Source organism: Rhincodon typus, chromosome 7 (assembly GCF_021869965.1).
Source record: "Rhincodon typus isolate 14 chromosome 7, sRhiTyp1.1, whole genome shotgun sequence".
Lineage (NCBI taxonomy): Eukaryota > Metazoa > Chordata > Chondrichthyes > Orectolobiformes > Rhincodontidae > Rhincodon > Rhincodon typus.
Genome location: NC_063338.1, coordinates 95,105,277 through 95,126,989, shown reverse-complemented (window position 1 = coordinate 95,126,989; position 21,713 = coordinate 95,105,277). Strand labels below are relative to the sequence as shown.

General features: G+C 43.2%; 2 protein-coding genes across 2 annotated transcripts in view; one reads left to right on the top strand and one right to left on the bottom strand.

Moving 5' to 3' along the window:
- znf142 (zinc finger protein 142) overlaps nucleotides 1-3,247 on the top strand; it is a 34,561-nt gene extending 31,314 nt beyond the window's left edge. The window contains exon 9 of the mRNA XM_020522696.2: nucleotides 322-3,247. Within this exon, the coding sequence (XP_020378285.2) occupies nucleotides 322-776 (455 nt within the window). The 3' untranslated portion in view covers nucleotides 777-3,247. The remainder of the gene's footprint in view (nucleotides 1-321) is intronic.
- A 10,941-nt stretch (nucleotides 3,248-14,188) lies between these two features.
- obsl1a (obscurin like cytoskeletal adaptor 1a) overlaps nucleotides 14,189-21,713 on the bottom strand; it is a 174,919-nt gene continuing 167,394 nt past the window's right edge. The window contains exon 23 of the mRNA XM_048599311.1: nucleotides 14,189-16,104. Coding sequence (XP_048455268.1) covers nucleotides 16,097-16,104 — 8 coding nt within the window. The 3' untranslated portion in view covers nucleotides 14,189-16,096. The remainder of the gene's footprint in view (nucleotides 16,105-21,713) is intronic.

The window sequence follows — 21,713 nt, the reverse complement described above, 5'->3', positions numbered from 1 at the left end:
CATCTCACCAAGTATAGGAGTGCAGTTAACTCGACTAACTGTTCATTGTATCTAGTTTACTATAGAGGTAATGCTGTTAGCGTGTCTGATTAATACTGTTGGTCTGCATAGCTAGGCTAGTGCCACTGGTTTAACGTTGGGGTGGTTGTGGTAACTTGACTAGGGTAACTGGTCAAAGGTAGTAGCTCAGTAAATTGGTCAGTGCTGCCTTGTATAGTGTGTGCAGGCAGAGAAATTAGCGGTTAGTGTGTGTGGTTCTGAATGTTCAGGCTAGGTAATGTCCTTGGTGTGTCCAACTAATCATGGCTTCCTTGTTCCCAGGTGCCAAGCCCTACCAGTGTGATGAGTGTGATTACTGCACCAACCGTGCAGATGCACTCAGGACCCACAAAGAAACTCGGCACAAAGAAACTCGGAGCTTCATCTGCGAGCAGTGCGGGAAAGGTTTCAAGACTCGCTTCCTCCTGAAGACCCACCTGAAGAAGCACAGCGAGGCCAAACCGTATGTCTGCAGCGTGTGTTGCCGTGGTTTCCGCTGGCAGGCGGGCCTGCGCCACCACTATCTCACTCACACCAACGAGCACCCTTTCTTCTGCCGCCATTGCAGCTACAAAGCCAAGCAGAAGTTCCAGGTGGTCAAGCACATCCAGCGGCACCACCCCCTCAAAGTGTCGGGAGACCCAGCTGAGGGAGTGGGCAAAGTGCAGGTGAGCCACCCTCCCAGCTCCCTGGGAGCTGACAACAAGCCACTCCTCAGCCTGACCACCAGCTCCTAGTTAATGAGATGATGCTGGGAGCCTTTACCTTCAGCTGTTGAGCGACAGCTATATGTGGAGCTGGTCCACGTCACTTGGGGTTTGGAAGCTGCAGTGCCTAGAGATGCATGTGTGTTCGTGCACAACGTGACACGCATTGGAGCAGGGAACCCCAGAAAAAAAGGGCCAGGAAGTCTTCATACTTCAAACTAGGAACAACCTGCTATTCCCTTGTATCAAGGTGAGACTCTGTACCCTGTTGGGGCCAAGAATATGAACCCGGCAACAACATCTCTTAGGAAAAAGACCTGGCTCCTTTGAATGGAGAAATGACGATCCAGTAAGCATCTGATATAGAGAAGGACGACCTCTCTCGACAGCATCTTCGGGTGGATTGCTGCACTTCCACGTTCCAAGAATGTTCTGGAAGGCAGAGAGGAGGACACCAGGCTTCCTAAAGGGAGAGAGAGAACTGTAACGGCGAGATAAGATAGTTGACTTCTGCAGCCATGTTTACTTTTTGTCATGAGGTGATTGAGAAATATGTTGATCAGCCAAGCCGCTGCTGAAGGATAGAATTACCTGACTAAGAATGAAATCATGTGGGTTTCCCACTGTTAATTTAGCAGTATAACAGGATGGTTAGTGTTAACATTTTCAAAAGACGTGGATTAGAATCGGGCAGTATGTGAATACCGGTGGTGGAATGCACAGAAATCAGAAAATCACCCTTGGATGGAGAATTTGTAGGAAAGTTTTTGCCATTTAAATTTATAGGGGACAGGAGGCTTCCCTTCTTTCTCTCCTGAGCCTCGTATTTGTCACTGTGTCACAGTGCATACATTAAATTACAGCAACCACCACAGCAGTGGTTATCTAAAAGAGGCAGCAAGTGGAAACAGTTGCTTGCAGAGCCGTGTACGCTTAGAGCACTGAGCATAAGAGAAAGAAGGAGAGAGAATAGCGTGGGTCTTTAACACTGAGTAGCTACATGGCAAGGATTTAGTTTTGTTTCAACTCCATTGCTGTCTTGTCTGTTGACTTTCTCCTCCTTTAACTATTCATCCTTCACCCCATAAATCCACTTGCCAGATTTTTAGAAACTCTTTGAATGGTTTCTTTAGGTATTGGTGGAAAGGAGCATTCTGAGTTCTGCCTAAAGTTTATTGTGATACAGCTTGCAGTTTATATACAGGGCCTTCACCCAGCTGGCCCATGCAGGTTTTTAATGCTCCATGTACACTTCTTCCCATTCTAACTCAACTCACCCAGCCAGCATATCCTTCTAACACAATTTTTATTTTCAGTATTGTTGCCCCAGCTCTCCATTATCTCTTGTTGTATTACTGTGATCAGGGTGCAATTCTGTTAATACTGAGCAATGACAAACACACTGATTTTGTGTACATCCCTGCACAGACTGTTGACAGAATATTCCATGATGAGGGTATTGATGATGAGACAGCGCTGTGAGGGGCTGTTAGCGTGATGATAAGCTAAAGAACTGAAAGTGTATTCTTTCCCAACAACCACATAATCGTGGCCAGGACTTTGGCCCATCTATTTTTCTAGACCCTGTGCTCCTTCCCAAACACACATCAGGCTAATTCTAACTGCCTTCTAGATTGCTCAGTCACTTCACTGCAGTCTGACCTTCAAAGCTGGGCTCCTTTCTCAGCCTCAGCACCAAAGTAGCTCATAGCTTTTGGCACCTAAGCCCATAAGAAGTCCCTGTTTCCAGTGATCTTCCTAACACCCACCATTTCTGCTCTGAGGCTGTTCTCAATGCCTTGCTCCAATTGCAGACTGTGTGTCAAGTTTTGCTGGAAATCTAGTCTAAATGCTCAGCAAGCCATCCAGCATGTGGAGACAGTATGTAGGTTCTTGCAGCCCAGAAGTAGCCCATTCAGTCTTGTCTTTGTCAGCCATTTGAAAGAGTTTAGTTCCAACTGCCCTGCTCTCTTCCACCCATTGCCCTGTAAACTTTCACTCCTTCTGATATTTCCTTCTGAAAGTACCTATTGAATCTCTTTCTAGTGCCCTATCAGGCTGTGAATTCCAGATCTCAACAATTTGCTGCATTAAAACAATTCTCTCATCTCATGTCTTGTCTTCTTTTACTGATTATTTTAAATCTGTGTCCTCTGGTTGTCGTTCCTTCTTCCCCTTGAAATAATTTCTCCTCATTAATCCCCATCATTTTCTGCATTGAGAAACGATCATGATTATTTTGGATGCCTCTATTAAATCTCCCTTAACCTTCCCTGCTCTGTTGAGGACAATGCCAGCTTTTCCAGTCTTTCCACATTCACTGCAATTAATTGGTCAATCTGTTTTAATTATGGGGTTAGAGGGAGCTATTTTCTTGTGGGTCCTGCTGAACACTGCTGAAAAATAGAACAGGCTGCTGAGGCTCTTCCTTTATTCCTTTATTCATTCATAGGATGAGGGCATCGCTGGCCAGGCAACATTTATTGCCTAATTGCTCTCAGAGGGCAGTTAAGTGTCAACTACAATGTTGTGGGTCTGGAGTCACATGTAGGCCAGACCAGGTAAGGACGGCAGTTTCTTTCCCTAAAGGACATTAGTGAACCAGATAGGTTTTTTCCTGACAATTGGCAGTGGATTTATGGTCATCATCAGATTCTTAATTCTAGATATTTATTGATTCAGATTCTGCCTTGGCGGGATTCGAACACGGGTCCTCAGACATTATCTGGGTCACTGGATTAATAGTCCAGCGATAATATCACCAGGCCATCACTCCTTTTGATTTGTGCTCATTAGAACAGATGCAAAAATGTTAAATTATAATGGGAGCAACAATTTATATGATAGGAGAAATGTGCTGGTTTGTTGGTTGGTTAAAATGGCACAATGCCTAGACATATCCCTTGTCAATTTCAGAGAGTAGGATATATATATATTTCTGGTAGGGGTAAGTGAAGCAGATTGTGAGCCAAGCTGATCATTTTAAACTGTTTGTTAGTATAATTCTTAGCAGAGCCATTGTAAATTTTTTTTTAAGTGGAGCAGAAGCATGGATGATAGTTCCCTGGTGCATTTCCCCATAGCAAACCCTTGACCAATCAAAGTTGACTTACTAACCAGTCAATATTCATTTCTTATACATTGTAAATTGTTGCTTCCTTTGAAATTAGACATTCTTGCATCTGTCCTCATGAGTACAAGGCAAAGAGCTTCACACATGTTGGTTTTCAGCAATACATGCTGCCCCATTTTTGCAACCCCCCCCCCCCCCCCCCAAGGGAATGCAGACATCTTTGCTCCAGGTTAGACTCTGTTATCTGGCTCCTTTGCTGCTGTCCTGGGTGGATGGATCGACTGTAGAGCAGCCACTTGGGGGAAGAGACCCCTTGGGTATTTCATCTGCAGCTCAGCCTGTTTTGTGATACAGGAAGGCAAATAGAATAGAGGAGGAACCTGTCTCTTTTCTCAGGACAGGTTAGATCAGGTGCTGCTGTAAGAATGAAACATTGCTGAGACCAAGGGTTAAATCTTGATGGCCAACATGGGAATCCACAGATGCTGCCAGACCTGCTGCTAAAAAGAACTTATTATGCTGGAAATCTGAAACAAAAAGAAATTGCTGGAGAAACTCAGCAGGTCTGGTGGCATCTGTGGACTCCCACATTGGCCATCACTGGACTCAAAATGTTAACTGTTTCTTTTGAAAGATGCTGCCAGACCTGCTGTGTTTCTCCAACAATTTCTGTTTTGTTTCAGAGCATATCTCCATTCTGCTAGTTTAAGAAAGTTCTGTGTATCTCTTCCTTGTAGTGACTTTGGGAGGTTCCATTGCATTTCACAGCCAAATGAGAACAAACGTTTGAAGTTGAGTCACTGTTGTAATGTAGGAATTGCAGCAGCCAACTTGCAGATAAGTTATAGGAGCCAAAATAGGCCATTCAGCCCATTGAGTCTGCTCTGCCTTTTGACAAGATCATGACTGATGTGATAATCCTCCACTCAACTTCCTTTTCCACATAAGCCTTGATTCCCTTACTGATTAAAAATCTGTCTGTCTCAGCCTTGAATTTACTTAATAACCCAGCCTGAAAAGCCCTCTATGATAAAGAATTCCACGTTTTTCTCAATTCCCTTGCCGAGAGTAAGCTGCTGAAAACAGAAATCTGATAATGGCCGTATAATTTCTTTCTCCTGATACTGATTGAGGTTAAATCTTAGCTAGGACACTAGGGAACGCTCCCCTGCTCTTCTCTGAAGTAACAGCTGCAGGGTCTTTCGCAGTCGCCCAAGTGACTGGTATTGAATTCAAAATGTGGCACCTCTGACAGTGCTCTACTCCTTCACTCCAAGTGACAGACTGGGGTTACAGAGTTTGTATCTGGATTGGAGACTCAAACTGACTGAGCTACCTGATAGCTCTAGGCCAGCCTCTGTCTGACCTCTAGTAGCTGTGCATCACTGTCCATCATTCACAGAATGGTTATGGGGCAGAAGGAGGCCATCCACCCCATTGTGTCTGCACTGACTCTTCAAAGTAGCATCACTACCTAGTATCAATGTCCTGTTTGTTCCTGAACCCCTGCATGTGCTTTCTATTCCAAATAACCACCTCATGCCATCTTGAATGCCTCAGTTAAACATGCCTTCACCATACTTCTAGGTAGTGCATTCCGTATCACACGTACTCACTGAGAAAACATTTTGTCTTGCATCACCCTTGCTGCTTTTGCACATCATTTTAAATCTATGCCCTCTTCTTATTTTTCCTTCTATGAATGAGAACAGTTTCTCCTTACCTATTGCTCCAGCCCGCTCATAATTTTAAAAACCTCTGTCAAATCTCCTCTCGGCCTTCTCTCTGAGGACAGTAGTGCCTACTTGTTCAATTAGTGCTTTATGTGCAGTTTTATCCAGAAGGCTCAGCCTGGGTATTTCTTTCCCGAAGTGAGATGACCAGAATAAGTGGCCAGGACTCTGCTTGGCACCAGTTTGCTGCCTTTGAGAGTTAGTGCAGACAAGAATCATAGAATTTTACATTAGAGAAGGAGGCCATTTGACCCATCGTATCTGTACCAGCTCTAGAAAGAGCTACCCAGCTAGTCACACTCTTCAGCCCTATCTTGTGCCCTCAAACTTCACCACTTTCAAATATATATCCAGCTGTCTTTTGAAAACTTCTATGGAATTCATTTCTTCCGCTCTCCCAGAGTGCATTCCAAATCCTAACAACTCTGAGTAAAGAAGTTTCTCCTCATCTCACTCCTAGCTGTCTTGCTGACAGGCTTGAAATTGTGAACCCTAGTTACTGGCATACCAACTATTGGAAACAGAGTATCGATTACCCTCTGTGAACAATTTTCAATTTTGAACAATTTAAAATAAGGTCACCTCTTAATCATTTCTGCTCCAAAGAGAAAAAGTTCAATTTCTCGTCTTTCCTGTATCTTAAAATCCCTCATTCCTGGTAACATTCTAGTAAATCTCTGGAATTTTCTCCAGGACTTTAACATTCTTCCTTAAATAAGGTGCCTGGAATTGAACACAATATTCCAAATGTGGTCTGAGAGTAGAGGTGTAGCATCACTTTCTTGCCTTTATACTCTGTGCCTCAATATAGGATCCTTGGGTTTATATAAGTCTTCTTAACAACTATTTCAACTTGCCAGGCCACCTTCAGAGAATCGTCTACGTGAACCCTGAGGTCCCTCTGCTCATGTACTCCCCTCAAAAGTTATACCATTGAGCCTATATTGCCTCTGTTTATTCTATCAAAATGCATTACCTCACATTTCACTGTATTGAAATTCATCTTCCAGGTCTGTGCCTGTTTGGCCAACATCATCCTCACAATTCATTACTGTCTCTAGTTTAGTATCATCTGCAAATTTAGAGATTTTGCCCTCAACACCCATCTCCAAATCATTTCTATAAATCAGAAAAAGCAAGGGTCCCAACACTGATTCCCAGGAAACATTACTTTCAATTTATCTCCAACCTGGGAAATGCTCACCTATACCTACCCTGTTTCCTATCGTTTAATCAATTTCTAATCTATGTTGTCGAGGACTCATCAATGCTAAACATTTCCAATTTGTTAACCAACCTGCCCTGTGTGGTTCTGTATGAGATGCTTTCTGAAAGAAATGTACAACATTCACAATACTACCCTCATCCACTACCTATCACCTCGTCAAAGAACTCAGTCAAATTTGTCATTATATATGGCCTCCATCAATTTTCTCACTATTGATGTCAAGCTGACAGGTCTGTAGTTTCCTGGGTTATCCTTTGCCTCTTTCTTAAGCAACTGTGTCACATTTGCAGTCCTCCAGTACCCCAGGACTAATCCTCTGTTCAGAGCAGCATATAAAATTTCTGTCAACATCTCTGCAATTTGCTCCCTTACCACCATCCCTATCAGCAATCCAGGCTGTATCCCAACTGGGCCTGGCGACTTCTCTACCTGGAGTGCTGCCAGCTTTTATAGCACTTCTTTAATTATCATTACACAGTTTAGTTCCTCAACACACGCATTTTCAACTAGGCTATTGTCACCATCTTCTAATTTAGTAAAAACAGAAGCAAAATATTAGTTTAGTACCTCTACCATTGAGAACAAAGAACAATACAGTGCAGGAACAGGCCCTTCGGCCCACCAAGCCTGCACTGATTCTTAATCCTTACTTAGACCTGCTACTTATTGCCCATATGTGATTTCTATCCCTCTCTTCACCTCCCGTTCATGTCTCCATCAAGATGAGCCTTAACCATTGCTAACATGCCTGCTTCCACCACCTCCACTGGCAGTGTGTTCCAGGCACCCACCACCTGTGTGAAAATTTTCCCTGTACTTCTCCCCTAAACTTTCCCCTTCTCACCTTGAACCTGTGCCCTCTTGCAGTTGACCTTTCCACCTTAGGATGGATAGAGGCTTTTCCCCATCTGTGCCTAATATTCTTTTGTAGATCTCTATCAGGTTGACTCTCAGCCTCCGTTTTTTGGTGAAAATAATCTGAGTTTAACCAACCTCTCCTTATAACTAAAACTCTCCAGACCAGGCAACATCCTGGCAAACCTTCTCTGCACCCTCTTCGAAGCATTCACGTCCTTCTGGTAGTGTGGTGACCAGAACTGCACAGAATATTCCAAATGTGGCCTCACTAAAGTTTTATACAGCTGTAAATAACTAGCCAACTTTTATATTCGATGCCAGGACCAATGAAGGCAAGTGTGTCGCATGCCTTCTTGACCACCTTATCAAACTCTATTGCCACTTTCAGGGATCTGTGATCTGTACGCCCAGATCCTTTACTCCAATGAGCAGCTTACACTGCTTTTTTATTATGGGCCTCATTCTATTCTTCACTAATCTTTTACCACTAATATGTTTAAAAACGTTTTACTATTTGTTTTAGCGCAGCCTGCTAACCTTTCCTCGTGCTTCCTCTTAGCCTTCCATATTCCAGCCTTAGCTTCTTTCCTGCATTTGAGATACTCTTCCTGATTTATATTGCTAATATTATTTTGGTATGCATCATATGCCTTATTTTTCTTCCTTATTTTCTCATCAGTATCCTTAGGTGTTCGGGTATTCAAGCTTTGGATACCCCATATTCATTTCTCATGGGTATGTACCTAGCTCGCACTTTCCTCCCTTTTGAAATTCTTCCACTTTTCATTCACTATTTTAACCACCAAAATGTGTTTCTAATCAACATACTCTAGTTCAACTTTTAGACCCCTAAAATCTGCCCTTTTCCAGTCTGAGATTCAATCATTGACTGATTTTAACCTTTTTCCAACTTAGTGTTGAACCTTTATTATGTTATGACCACTGTTTCTCAAATGCTCCCTCATTCTGACATTCTCCATTTGGCCTGCCTTATTTTTTTAGGACCAGATCCAGCACAGCGCTCTCCCTGATAGAACTGGAAATGTACTGTTCCAGAAAGTCTTCCTGCATACATTGCAGGAATTTCTCCCTTTTTGTGTCCCACACTCTTCCTTTCTCCCACTCTACCCTAGCGTAATTGAAATCACCAATTATTACCATCCTACTTGTCCTGCAGAATTCAATAATCTGCCTACAAATGCTCTCTTCTGCTTCCCCACTGTTTGGAGGTCTGCAATAAATACCCAATGAGATCACTGCTCCCTTCCTTTTCTCACCACCATATAACTCATCTGGCTTGTGCACCTGGACAGATGGTCTTTCCATTAAAAGTGTCCCCAGGTTCCAGTTTGCCATGTCTTTCTTTGCCTTACGGCAGTCTTCCTGTCCACTCTGATTATCCACAAGGGTTGAGTTAGAGATGGTTTTGTGTGAGATCAGTTGGGAGAGGTGCTTGAGGTCAGTTTGGCCAGTCCTAGCAGTGAATGTCAGTCCTCCAATGGCTCCAGGGGATGAGGGTCCTTGTATGGTGGTAATGTCCCTATCCCAGGAAACCTCACTGGACAATTGTTCCCTGCAGGGTTTGACTCTTTGGGAGGGGGACATTGAGAGAAGAGGCCGGGAATCTTTTAACTTTAGAGTATCATTATAAAACAAATTGCAGAGCCAAGAGAATGAGCAGACAAAAGGCAAAGTTCAGAGTGCTCGTCATGGGACGGTATGGTAATGTGACTGAGTCAGGCTGATATTGAGTGTATCCTGAACTGTTTCATGCAATATAATGGAGAGGTAGGTGAAGGACCTTTAATTGTCTTGCATGTTCCTATGGAGGATAAAGGAATATTAGTTAAGGATACTAGTTTGTCAAGGGCTGCCTCCAGTGCTGTGATGTCTTACGATGTTGGGACAGCAGGAGAGAAGCCTGAGATAACAAGGTGTAGAGCTGGATGACCACAGCAGGCCAGGCAGCATCAGAGGAGCAGGCAAGCTGACGTTTCGGGTCTGGAACCTTTTTCACATCCTTCAAACTTTGCCTTCACCCTGCCTCCTTCCCCAAAGCCTCTGCAGCCATCTCTGATTCAGGACTTTTTCTGCTGGTTAGACCATCATGACCACAGGAGTCTGGAGACAATTTGAGGTGCAGGGCCAGAGCAGATTACAAGACGAGATGTTGATCACTTAAGTGGTGCAAACACTGAAAGTATTCCCCTTCTGTGGGAAGGTAGAAAGTATTTAATATGATAAGAGGTGATTTTGCACACTGTATAGACTCCTAATTAAAAATATTAATATATTACCCAGTTATCATGTGCTAATCTAATGTATATGTTCAGCTTGCCTGTGCAGAATCAGAGACTAGAAGAGTATTTTCTTTTTCTCTAAATGTGGTCCTGAATCCTATTAAAACACCAAGGAACAGATGGACTGCTGTGAGCTGAGGTTTTATCCAGTGATTCACAGCAAGCAGCAGGATGGAAACATGTTGGAAGTTTAATGGAGGGGAGCCAGGGTGGGAAGGAAGAGTCTCATGCTTGCTTCAAATAAATCTCTCCTTCCCCAATCTCAGGATATCACAATGTACCTTAAACAAGTTTTTTTACATTTCAACAGAGACCAGTTTAAGAAATGCAGCCACTGACTTTTGCACAGCAAGATCCCAGAATATAAAATCATCTTTGTGATGTTGGTTGATGGATAATTGTTGACTTGGGAGAGCAGCCCTCTTCTTCAAAGTGTTGCAGTAAGATCTTTTCACATCTGAGGTGGAGGCTTAGTTTAACACCTTGGCTGAAAGGCAACATGTCAGTCAGTGCAGCAGTCCCTCAGTCCCGCACTGGGATCATGGTCAAGAGTTTGTACTCAAATCTCTGGAATGGGATTGGGATATGCACCTCCAGACTTCGAGACAGCATCCTGATCTGATCATACTTGGGAGGTTTTGCTTTACATTTTCTGGGTTTCGGCTATTGTGTTCGATGACTTGATTTATTAGGTGAACTGCTCAGTATTGAATTCCATGAGGATCCCTGGTCTGGCTTGCCAGGTGATAGATGTGCTAGTTGAAGTGCCAAAGTTACCATTGGCAGTGTTGATTCCTGTGCTCCAAAGGAAACTAGGGGTTTATTGGATCTGATCTGGTTACCTCTGCTGGGAAAGTATTGGAGCTAAGGCAAGTTCAAGCTCTGTGATGATGCTTGTTATTACAGCACAACCAAATGATGCCCCATTGACCAGGCCCACAACTGCATGCCCATGTTTAATGAGACTCTGGAACAGATTGTCCTTTGGAGCAAGATAGAATGTTTTTTTTTTGGGGGGGCGGTGGGAGGTGCAGGGTGGCAGGTAGTGAGTGCACAGAATCTAATTTCAGTCATGGTCAACAGTGCAGGAAGTGTCTTCTCCCATCAGCATGAGACTCATTGGGGTTGCAAGCCCAGAGGAGTTGGCACCTGCCTACACCCAAACTACATTGCTGCACAAAGCCAAAAACAGTGATGCCTCTTACTGCAATGCAACATGTTTGCAGGAACTGACATGAATTAAGTCAACCGTATTATAACATCAGAGCACAGTCCTTAGATGTTCTTGGCAATATCATAAACTGAACATCACCAGCAAACTGAGAGTGAAAAGAGCTCTTCAAGGTTAAAGTCGTGGCATTCACCTAAATCATTCCTTTTAAGTGTTCTCCATGTTAATGTATTTGTCTGATGCAAGGTAAGTGTTTTTTTTTTAAACATAGTCATTGGATGTGTGCATCCATTTATTTCCCATCCCTAGTTGCTGTTGAGGTGTTGGTGAACTGCCTTTTGGAACCGCTGCAGTCCTGTGCTGTAGGGAAGACCCATAATGCTCTTCAGGAAGGATTTTGACTAGCAGTAGTGAAGGAATGGTGGCATATTTCCAACTCGGTGATGAGCAGCTTGGACGGGAATCTACAGGTTACAATGTTCCAATGTTTCTGCTGCCTTTGTTCCTCTAGATGGAAGTGGGCATGGGTTTGGAAGGTGCTTTCTAAGGAACCTTGGTCATTTCTGTAGAGCATCTTTCAGATAATGCACACTGGTGACACTGAGGTTTGGTAGTGGAGGGAGTGAATGTGAAAGGTTGAGGGTGTGAGAATATACCTTACATTCATATTGTGCATTTAATGTAGCTAAACTAAAAGTTGTTTTATAGGAGAGTAATCAAACTATGATTTTGGAATAGGGAACTAAGAGCTTGGCCAGCGAGGTAGGAACAAGAGGTCAGGAGGTTCAGGATAGTTTAGAGTCTTTGTAAAGTTTAGAATATAGGTAGCCCTCAGTAGCACAGGAACAGGAATAGGCCATTCAGCCCCTCTAGCCTGTTCCATCATTCAAAGACAATCATGGCTGATCTGTGGTCTATATACCTTAATATCTTAACAAAAATAAATCTCACATTTATAATTGACAACTAATCTAATATCAACTGCTATTTGTTGAAGAGTTTCAAACCTCTATCACCCTTTGTGTGTAGAAGAGCTTCCTAATATCTCTCCTGAATGGTGTGGCTGTAATTTTTAGTCTATCCTTGTTCTAGGATTTCTAAACAGTGAAAATGTATCCAGGCTGTCTTTTCCTGTTAATATCTTGACGACTTTGATCAGGTCACCCCTTTTAAGCTTCTAAATTCTAGTGTAGTCAGGCCCAACTTGTATAATCTCTCCTCCATAACATAACCTCAGAAGTCTACATATAATTTTTGTAAACTTACATTGTATTCCCTCCAAGGCCAATGTATGCTTCCCAAGGTATGGTGCCCTGATCTGTTGTCAGTACTGCAAGTGGGGTCTAACCAGCAGAACAATTGTACTTAATTCAGAGCTGGAATATTAAAGAAATTGCATGCAAGACTGAAGGAGATTACATAGATGAAGATGAAGCCATAAGAAACATTTGACACAAGGATGAGAATTTTAAAGCTTTGCTGAACTGGGAGCAATATAGGTCTGTGAGTGAACACCGGAGACGCTTGAAGAGTTTGAGGATGGGATCTTTACAAATGTTAGAATAACGTGCTGATGATACAAAGCTGTGTGGGAATGCTTTCTGTGAGGAGGAAACATTTGAGCTACAGACAAGTTATGAAAGCAGCAACAGCTTGGCAGATGGAGGATAATGTGGGGAAGTGTAAGGTTAATCATCTTGGTCATAAGAATAGAAATTCTTTTTTTAATGGTGTGACATTTGTATATTCAGCTAAAAGTAAGTTTGAAGACTTGGGTGTATTTGTATGAGACATACAAGGTGGGCTGGTATAGCAAATAATTAGGAAGACAAATGGTAATTTTTGGACAGTGATTGAAGTATAGGAATTAAGTTTTTTTTAAAAAAAAAACATGCTACAATGGTTGAGGATATTGAGGTCAGACCTGGAATACAGTCTTGGTCATATTTAGTGGAGGTCATTCTTGCCTTGGAGGCAGCATAGCGCAGGTTCTTTCGATTGATCCCAAGGTGGCGGGGGAGGTGGTGGTTGTCCTATTATGAGACACTAAGTAAAGTTGGGAGTTTAGAAAAATGAGAAGTGAACTCATTGAAGTTTACAACCCCAGAGGATTTGACACCTACCTGCAGCTCCACCCTAACTACATTGCTCTGCAAAGCCAAAAACAGTGACACCTCTTACTGTAGAGCAACATGTTTGCAGGCACTGACGTGCATTAAGTCGACCATATTATAACAGCAGAGGCTAGTCCTTTGAGGTATACTTGGCAATATCATAAACTGAATAAAAACCAAAAGAACTGCGGATGCTGTAAATCAGGGACAAAAACAAAGTTGCTGGAAAAGCTCAGCAGGTCTGGCAGCATCTGTGGAGGAAAAAAACAGTTAACGTTTCGGGTCCGGTGAAGGGTCATAAACTGAACACCACTTGCAAACTGAAGTGTACAAGATTCTTCAGGGGCTTCACAGGGTAGGTATAGAAGTTATTTCTCCTTGGCTGGGATGTCTAAAACATGGAGATGCAGCCTGAAGTGAAGGGGCAAATCACTTAGAAAGTACTGACACCAACCCTCTGATAAGTTTTGACTGCACATACTCACCTCCGATTAAATGCATATGCAATATAAAGCTGATTTTTAAAGTTTTCTTTCTCTGAATTTTTCATTTTTAAGGGTTTGCTAGGGTTCTACCACTTTATTTCTGAGGTTTCGCTGCTAATGCACATGCTAATGAATGCAGTCAATCATTGAGGATGAAATGGGAGAAATTTCTTCAGATGTTTGTAAACCTTTGGAATTCTCTACCCCGCTGTTGTTGCAAACATCAGAGTATTCACATCAAAGACTGGAATGGCAGATTTTGACGTCTCAGGGATGTGCAGGATAAGGGGTGAGGGGAGGAAGTGGAGTTGAAGCTGAAGACCAGCCATGACCACACAATGGAAGAGCAGGCTCAATGGGTCCAATGGCCTACTCTTATTTCTTATGTTTTCTCACCATGTGAAAGAACAAAGTTTATAATGACCACACTGCATGTTTGCAGGCAGAAATAAAAGACACAAAAATGGCCATCTGGTGTAACTTTTTTTATATAGGAGGTAATAGCATCACAAAACAATTGTGTAGCTGTCTGGAATCGAGCACTGTGAAGATCCCTGGACAACAGCCATAATAAACGCCAATGATTCACACTGTCTGCTAACCAGTGCATTGCTAGGACTGCATTGGAGTGTAATATGTGCAATCTTCACACTAACTGATATTCCTTTATCAGAATATAGTAAGGCAACTATTAGGGAACCTTGTCGGAACCTGTGCACAGATGGAGATCAAAGTGGTTCAAACAAATAGGGGCAGAGATGAACCAGAAATTAGGGGAGAGCAACCATCAATTTGGTCACTGATCTGGGTTTTTGAAGTTGGGGTTAGTCTTGAAGGAGGCAAGGGAATTAAGAGTTGAAGTGCTCTTTGACTGAAGGTACAGGCTCTGGGCTGTGGTGAAAAGAAGATGAAGCGCAAAGGTCAGGAAGGCGAACTAACTGACAACACTGGGGTCAATGTCAGGGAAAAGCATTAAATTCAACAGGTGATGCCACCTTGAGTGAACACCTTCACAGAAAAGAATTAAATTCCAGCAACTTTGATCTGGGGGAGTACCGCTTGAATATTTACAAAATTGGAGTGTCAGATGAACAGGACTTGTTGCAAGTTAGGACACATGTAGCAGAGTTTCAGATAAACGAGAGATTGCAGAAAGTGGAAGGGTTACTGTGCCACAATTGGAAATGTGAAGGCTGAAGGAACCAAAAGCACAGATATGAATTTTTGGCAGCAGGTGCACTTGGAGACTGGTGATTACTAAGACTTTGTCATGGCTGTGGAAGACATTTAGGTATAGGAGGGGGCCACACTTCTGGAGCCCACACAAAATGGAAAAATAATTTGTTCAGTGGAGATCCGAGAGCTATACAGTGGAGCAGGTAAGCTAACTTGGATCAGGATCTTGAATGTGGAGTATTTGCAATGGTTGGCAATGACAGAGGTCCGAATACACTGGATTACTCTGGATTTTGTTGGCCGCCCAGATGGACTAAGCTCTGTGTGTATGTCAGCGTATGTGTATATTACAGCACGATTTGAACTTAAGGAGCATCACAGCCAAGCTTTTGGTTGGACAGTGATTCCGTGCTGGGACCCTGAATGTGTTTACTGTTTTAAAAATAAGACGGTGGTGAAATTAAAATTAGAATTAACAGCCCCTAATGGTCACTGTAACAAAAGTCAAAGGAAAATTACAAATTTAATTCCCACAATGTTGTTTTTGGTGGGTGGGGTGGGGGATATGCATTCTAGTCCTCACTGTGTCTGCTGGTCATAGAGAACTTGAAGGAAACCGTGGGCACTGCATTCTCCCTCTCTAAGGACACTCTGACAAGGAAAGGTTTCTATTCCCCCTCTCGACCCAGGAAAACTTGGGGGCAACTGTGGCCCCTGTACCCCCCACCATCAGCATCACCCAGATGAAATCAACTAATTTGATTTTCAACTAATTTGATTTTCAACTTAATCGATTGTGCTTTTTGCCCACGCCTCTGATATTTTTATAACTCAAGAGTTTCATGCCGATTAAATAGCACTCAGTTTGTTTTTGAAACAATGCTATTACAATGTTACTCCTGGGTTTGGTGAGCAGCCACATCTGCAAGATTCATTCCAGAACAACCCAGGGGAAATTGGCACCGTCCGCAATGCACTAGCTCGGTTTATCCTGAGTCAGTGAGCAGAGGGGGAGACTTGGAGAATTCTCCAGGCGATGTTGCCTCTTTTCAAGCTGAAGGTGAATTGAGCAGTCCCTAAAAGCAGGCTGTAAAACATGACTGACTTTAGGGTCCAGTGACAGTGTTTCCCTGGAGCGTGCAAGTGTGTGTGTGTTTGTCTCTGTGTGTTCGATTCCCAGGTGGAGAGTGAATCTGGTCCAACCCATTCCTTCTATTCACCTGAAAACAGAAGAAAGAAAGATGTCAACAAGATGAAGAAGATTCAGAGAGTATATTTCCACTTGTACCAAAGACCTGATTCTTTCTACCATTTACTCATGGGAAGTGGCCATTGCTGGCTGGGCCAGCATTTAATGCCCGTCCCTAGCTGCCCTTGTGAAGGTGGTAGGGATATGCTTTTTGAACTGCTACAGTCTATATCATGTTGGTAGAGCTTCGATACTGTTGAAGTTTCCAGGAACGTGACTTAATGCCACTGTAGGAACTGCAATGTACTTCCGAGTCAGGATGGTGAGATGCTTGGAAGGAAACTTGTAGTTGGTGGTGTTCCCATGTCTCTGCTGCCCTTGTCCTTCTAGATGGAAGTGGTTGAGGATTTGGAAGGTGGTGTCGAAGGAGCATTGGATTTTGACCCAGTGTTAAGCCTTGGTGAATTTCTGCAGTGCATCTTGTAGATAGTACACACTGCTGCTACCAAGCATCAGTGATGCAGGGAGTGAGTATTTGTACACATGGTGCCAATCAAGTGAGCTATGTTCTTAGAATAGAATCCCTACAGTATGGAAAGAGGCCATTTAGCTCCTTGAGTGCAAACTAACCCTCTGAAGACCATCCCACCCATACCACCACCCTATCCCTGTAACACAACATTTACCATGGCCAATCCATCTAGCCTGCACTTTTCTGGCCACAATGGGCAATTCAGGATGGCCAATCCACCTAACTTGTACATCTTTGAAGTGTGGGAAGAGACCAGAGTACCCAGAGGAAACCCACGCAGACACCGGGAGAAACTGCAAACTCCACACAGTCACCCAAGGTTGGAGTTGAACCCGGTCCCTGGTGCCATGCCTAGACTGTGTCAAGCTTCTTGAGTGTTGTTGGAGCTGCACCACTCAGGCAAGGTATTCCTCCTATACCTTGCAGACGGTGGACAGGATTTGGGAAATCAGGAAGTGAGTTATTCACCACAGAATTCCCAGCCTCTGACCTGCTCTTGTAGCCACAGCACTTATATGCCAGGCCCAGTTGAGTTTTTGGTTAATGTTGATAGGAGGTTTATTGATGTTCGTGTTATTTAATATCAAGGGACAGTAGTTTGTTCCTTGTTGGAGATGGTCATTGCCTGGCACTTGTGTAGCGTGAATGTTACTTGCCACTTTTCAGCCCAAACATGGATATTGTCTAAGTCTGGCTGCATTTGAATGTGGACTGCATCGGTATCTGAGGAGTCACGAATCCAGGGCAGAAATGACTATTACGAGGGGGCATAATTTTAAGGTGATTGGAAGAAGGCATAGGGGTGATGTCAGAGGTAGGTTCTTCACACAGAGAGTGGTGGGCGTGTGGAATGTGCTGCCGGCAGTGGTAGTGGAGTCAGATACTTCAGAGACATTTAAGCGACTCTTGGATAAGCACATGGAGGATAGTAAAATGTACGGTATGCAGGGTAGATTGATCTTAGTACGATAATAGGTCGGCACAACATCGTGGGCCGAAGGGCCTGTACTGTGCTGTACTGTTCTATATTCTATGAACATTGTACCATCATCAGTGAACATAACGTTAGAAGTGGTATGTTGGAGGGAAGGTGTTTGAGGAAGCTGCTGAAAATGATTGACAGTATATACAGAGAATACAGAGCCATAAATATGAAATAGTCACTAATAAATTCAAACATACAGATTAGGAGCAGGTACAGGCCAGATTCAGGGCTCAGAAGGTAGCCTACCCAGGGAGTGACATGGTTCTGAATGAGGCAGCATTTGACTGAACGTGCCATCAAAATTCGTATCAACAGTAACTAGGCAAAATTCCAAATTGGTGAGAGTTGTATATGTGTGACGATACAATGGGTGTAAAAGGTACATTTTGTCTTTTTTTAAATGAAGAAAGGTTGAGATAGAGGTGCTGAGTGTATGCTCAAAGCCAATAACATAAACAGCTTGTGAGGCCTTGGGTTTTTTTTTGAAGTTGGAACAATAGAAGCAGTCTGAATCAGTGGGGTCAAGCACCCACTGAACCAGGATTTTTAGCTATCTGCAGATGCTGGGATCTTGAAGCTGGATGGGGAAGCTCTTATTCCTCTCTCTGTTACAGCTGAAAGCTGGGGCTCTCTTCCTGCTGCTAGAACTGCATGTGAGACAACCTATTTTTACTGAATTTGCCATTGCCAAGGGTGTGTTTATGGGATGTTACTATATTAAGATTTACTCATGTATGCCAGGAATAGGCTCACAGGTAGGAACATGACCGCAGCACCCCAAGTTCCTCAGGGTCGTGTCCAAGGCTCAACCATCTTCAGCTGCTTCATGTATTACCTCTTTGAGAGATTTGAGAGTCCTCATGAATGAATCAATAAAAGCTGGCATCCAAGTGCAGAGGGTAATAGGAAAGGTAAAAAATAATGTAGGCTTTTATTTCAACGGGAGTACACGAGTAGGGAGGGGTTTTGCTAAAACTACATAAGGCACTAGTTAGATCACAGCTGCAATACTGTGAACAGTTTTGGGCCCCTTTATTGAAAGAAAGATATATTGGCATTGGAGACAAGCCAGGGAAAGTTCATTATATTAGTACCAGATATGGAGGCACAATCTTACCATTATGAGGAGAGGTTGAATAGACTGGGCCTGTGCTCATTGGAATTTAGATGAGAGGAGACATTAATGAATCATTCAAGATTCACTGAAGAAGAGTCACTGGACTCAAAATATTAACTCTGCATTTTGTCCACTGATGCTGCCAGACCAGCTCAGTTTCTCCAGCAATTTCTTTTTCAGATTTCCAACATCTGCAGTTCTGTTTATTTTATTACATAAGGTGCTTAGGGGACTTGACAGGAAAGATGCGGAGAGGTTGTTTTCCCTTATGGGAGAGTCTAGGATCAAAGGTCACACATGTAAGTGTTGCACACATAAGAGATAAGGAGGAATTTCTTCTCTTGGAGGGTAGTGAATCTGTGGAGTTCTTTGCCACAGAGGGCTGTCGAGGCTGGGTCATTAAGTATATTCAAGGCTGCAACAGACAGATTAATTAGTAAGGGAATCAAGAGGTATAGGAAAAAGGCAGAAAAGTGGAGTTGAGTATTATCAGATCAGCCATGATCTCATTGAATGGTGGAGCAGACTTAATGGGCTGAATGGCTTAGTTCTGCTCCTACATATTATGGTCTAATATGGTCAGAAAGTGGGTATCTTCACAGAGCATTGCACAGCGCTCAGCACCATTCCTGACTTCTCAGAAACTGGAGCAATAGATTTTGCCTAATAATTGGCTCTTCGCACCAGATAATGCTCATTTCATCAAGACAGAATCTAATCATCTATCCTTAGCATTACCATTGCTGAATTTCTCCATTATCACATCTTGCAGATTACAATTGACCAGAAACTGAACTGGACTAGCCATATAAATAATGTGGCTACAAAAGCATGTCTGAAGCTGGAAATTCTGCAGTGAGTACCTCATTTCCTGCCTCCCCAAAGCCTGTCCACCATCTACAAGGCACAAGTCAGGAGTGTGATGGAATACCCCTCAACCCTCCACCACTTGCCTGGATGGGTGCAGCTCCAACAACACTCAAGAAGCTTGACACCATCCAGGACAGGGCAACCCACTTGATTGGCACCACATTCACAAATATCCAGTCCCTGCGCTATTGGCATTCAGTAACGGCAATGTGTACTATCTAAAAGATGCGCTGCAGCAATTCACCATGGCTCCTGAGAGAGTACCTACCTTCCAAACATGTGGCCTCCACCATCCAGAAGGCCAAGTGCAACAGATACCTGGGTACATTACCTCCTGAAATTTCCCTTCCAAGCCATTCATTATCTAGAAATATCACTGTTCCTTCAGTGTTGTTGGGTCAAAATTCTACAATTCCGTCAACAGTATTGTGAGTCTACCTACAGCACATGGACTGCAGTGTTCAAAAAAAGGAGCTCACCATCACCTTCTCAAGGGTAACTAGGACGGGCAATGGATGCTGGCATTGATTACTCACATCCCATGTGTAACTACAAAATGCTAACAAAGATCACTCTTGAACAGTCTGGCTTTAATTTTAACATTTTGTTCCTTGGAGTCCATAGTTGGTGGATGGTAAGTAATGAAGAGGATAGCCTTAGACTACAGGAGGATAGAGACAGGCTGATCAAATGGGCTGATCAGTAGCAAATGGAATTCAATGCAGATAAATGTCAGGTGATTCACTTAGCCAGAACAAACATGGCAAGGGAATACATGATGAACGGTAGGACTCAATTGAAGAACAAACTAACCTTGGAGTGCATGATACTGTACAGAATTGCTGTATTTCTCTGAAAACAGAACACCCCTTCAGCCCATGATGTCCACACCAGTCATAAACATCAACCTAACTATTCTGATCTTATTTTCTAGCACTTATTGCCTTGCATTGCAAGTGTATATTTAAATACTTCAATGTTGGAAGGTTTCTGCCTCTACCACCCTCACAGGCAGTAAACTCCAGATCCCACCACCCTCTGGATGAAAATATTTTTCCTCACATCCCCTCTAATCTGCTGGCCCTTACCTTAAATCTATACTGCCCGGTCACCGATTCCTCCAACAAGAGAAAAAGTTCTTTCCTCTCTTCCCTATTTATGCCCAGCATAATTTTATACATCTTAATCATGTCCCCTCTTAATTTTTTCTGTTCTAAAGAAAACAACCCCAGTCTGTACAATCTCCCCATATAACTGAAACGTTCCAGCCTAGGCAACATCCTCGTAAATCTCCTCTGCACCCTCTCCAATGCAATCACACCCCTCCTCTAATGTGGCATCTCGAACCACACACAATACTCTAGCTGTGGCCTAACCATTGTTTTATACAGTTCCAGCATAACCTCCCCACTCTTAAACGCTATGTCTTGATTAATAAAGGCAAGTATCTCATATGCCTTCTTAAGGTATCAGGACAGGCAGATAAAGTTAAGAGACCAGTATCATGCACTCCAAGGTTAGTTTGATCTTCAGTTGGGTCCTACCGTTCATCATGTATTCCCTTGCCATGTTTGTTCTGGCCAAGTGCATCACCTGACATTTATCTGCATTGAATTCCATTTGCTACTGATCAGCCCATTTGATCAGCCTGTCTATATCCTCCTGTAGTCTAAGGCTATCCTCTTCACTACTTACCATCCACCAATTTTTGTACCATCTGTAAACTGACTGATCATCCCCCCTACACTGAAGTCTCAATGATTCATGTAACTGACAAACATCAAGGACCCAACACTGATCTCTGTGGGACACCACTGGACACAGACTTTCAGTTGGAAAAACACCCATCAGCCATTTTCTGAAGAAGGGTCTAAGCCCGAAACGTCAGCTTTCCTGCTCCTCTGATGCTGCTTGGCCTGCTGTGTTCATCCAGCTCTACATCTTGTTATCTCATCACCGTCTGCTTCTTGCCACTCAGTCAACTGTAGATCCAATTTGGCAAATCTCCTTGGATTCCAAGAGCTCTTAACTTTGCAATCAATATCCCAAGCAGGGCTTATCAAAGGCCTTGCTAAAATCCAAGTTGACTACATCAAAAGCATTGCCCTCATCAACACACCTGGTTATCTCTCCAAA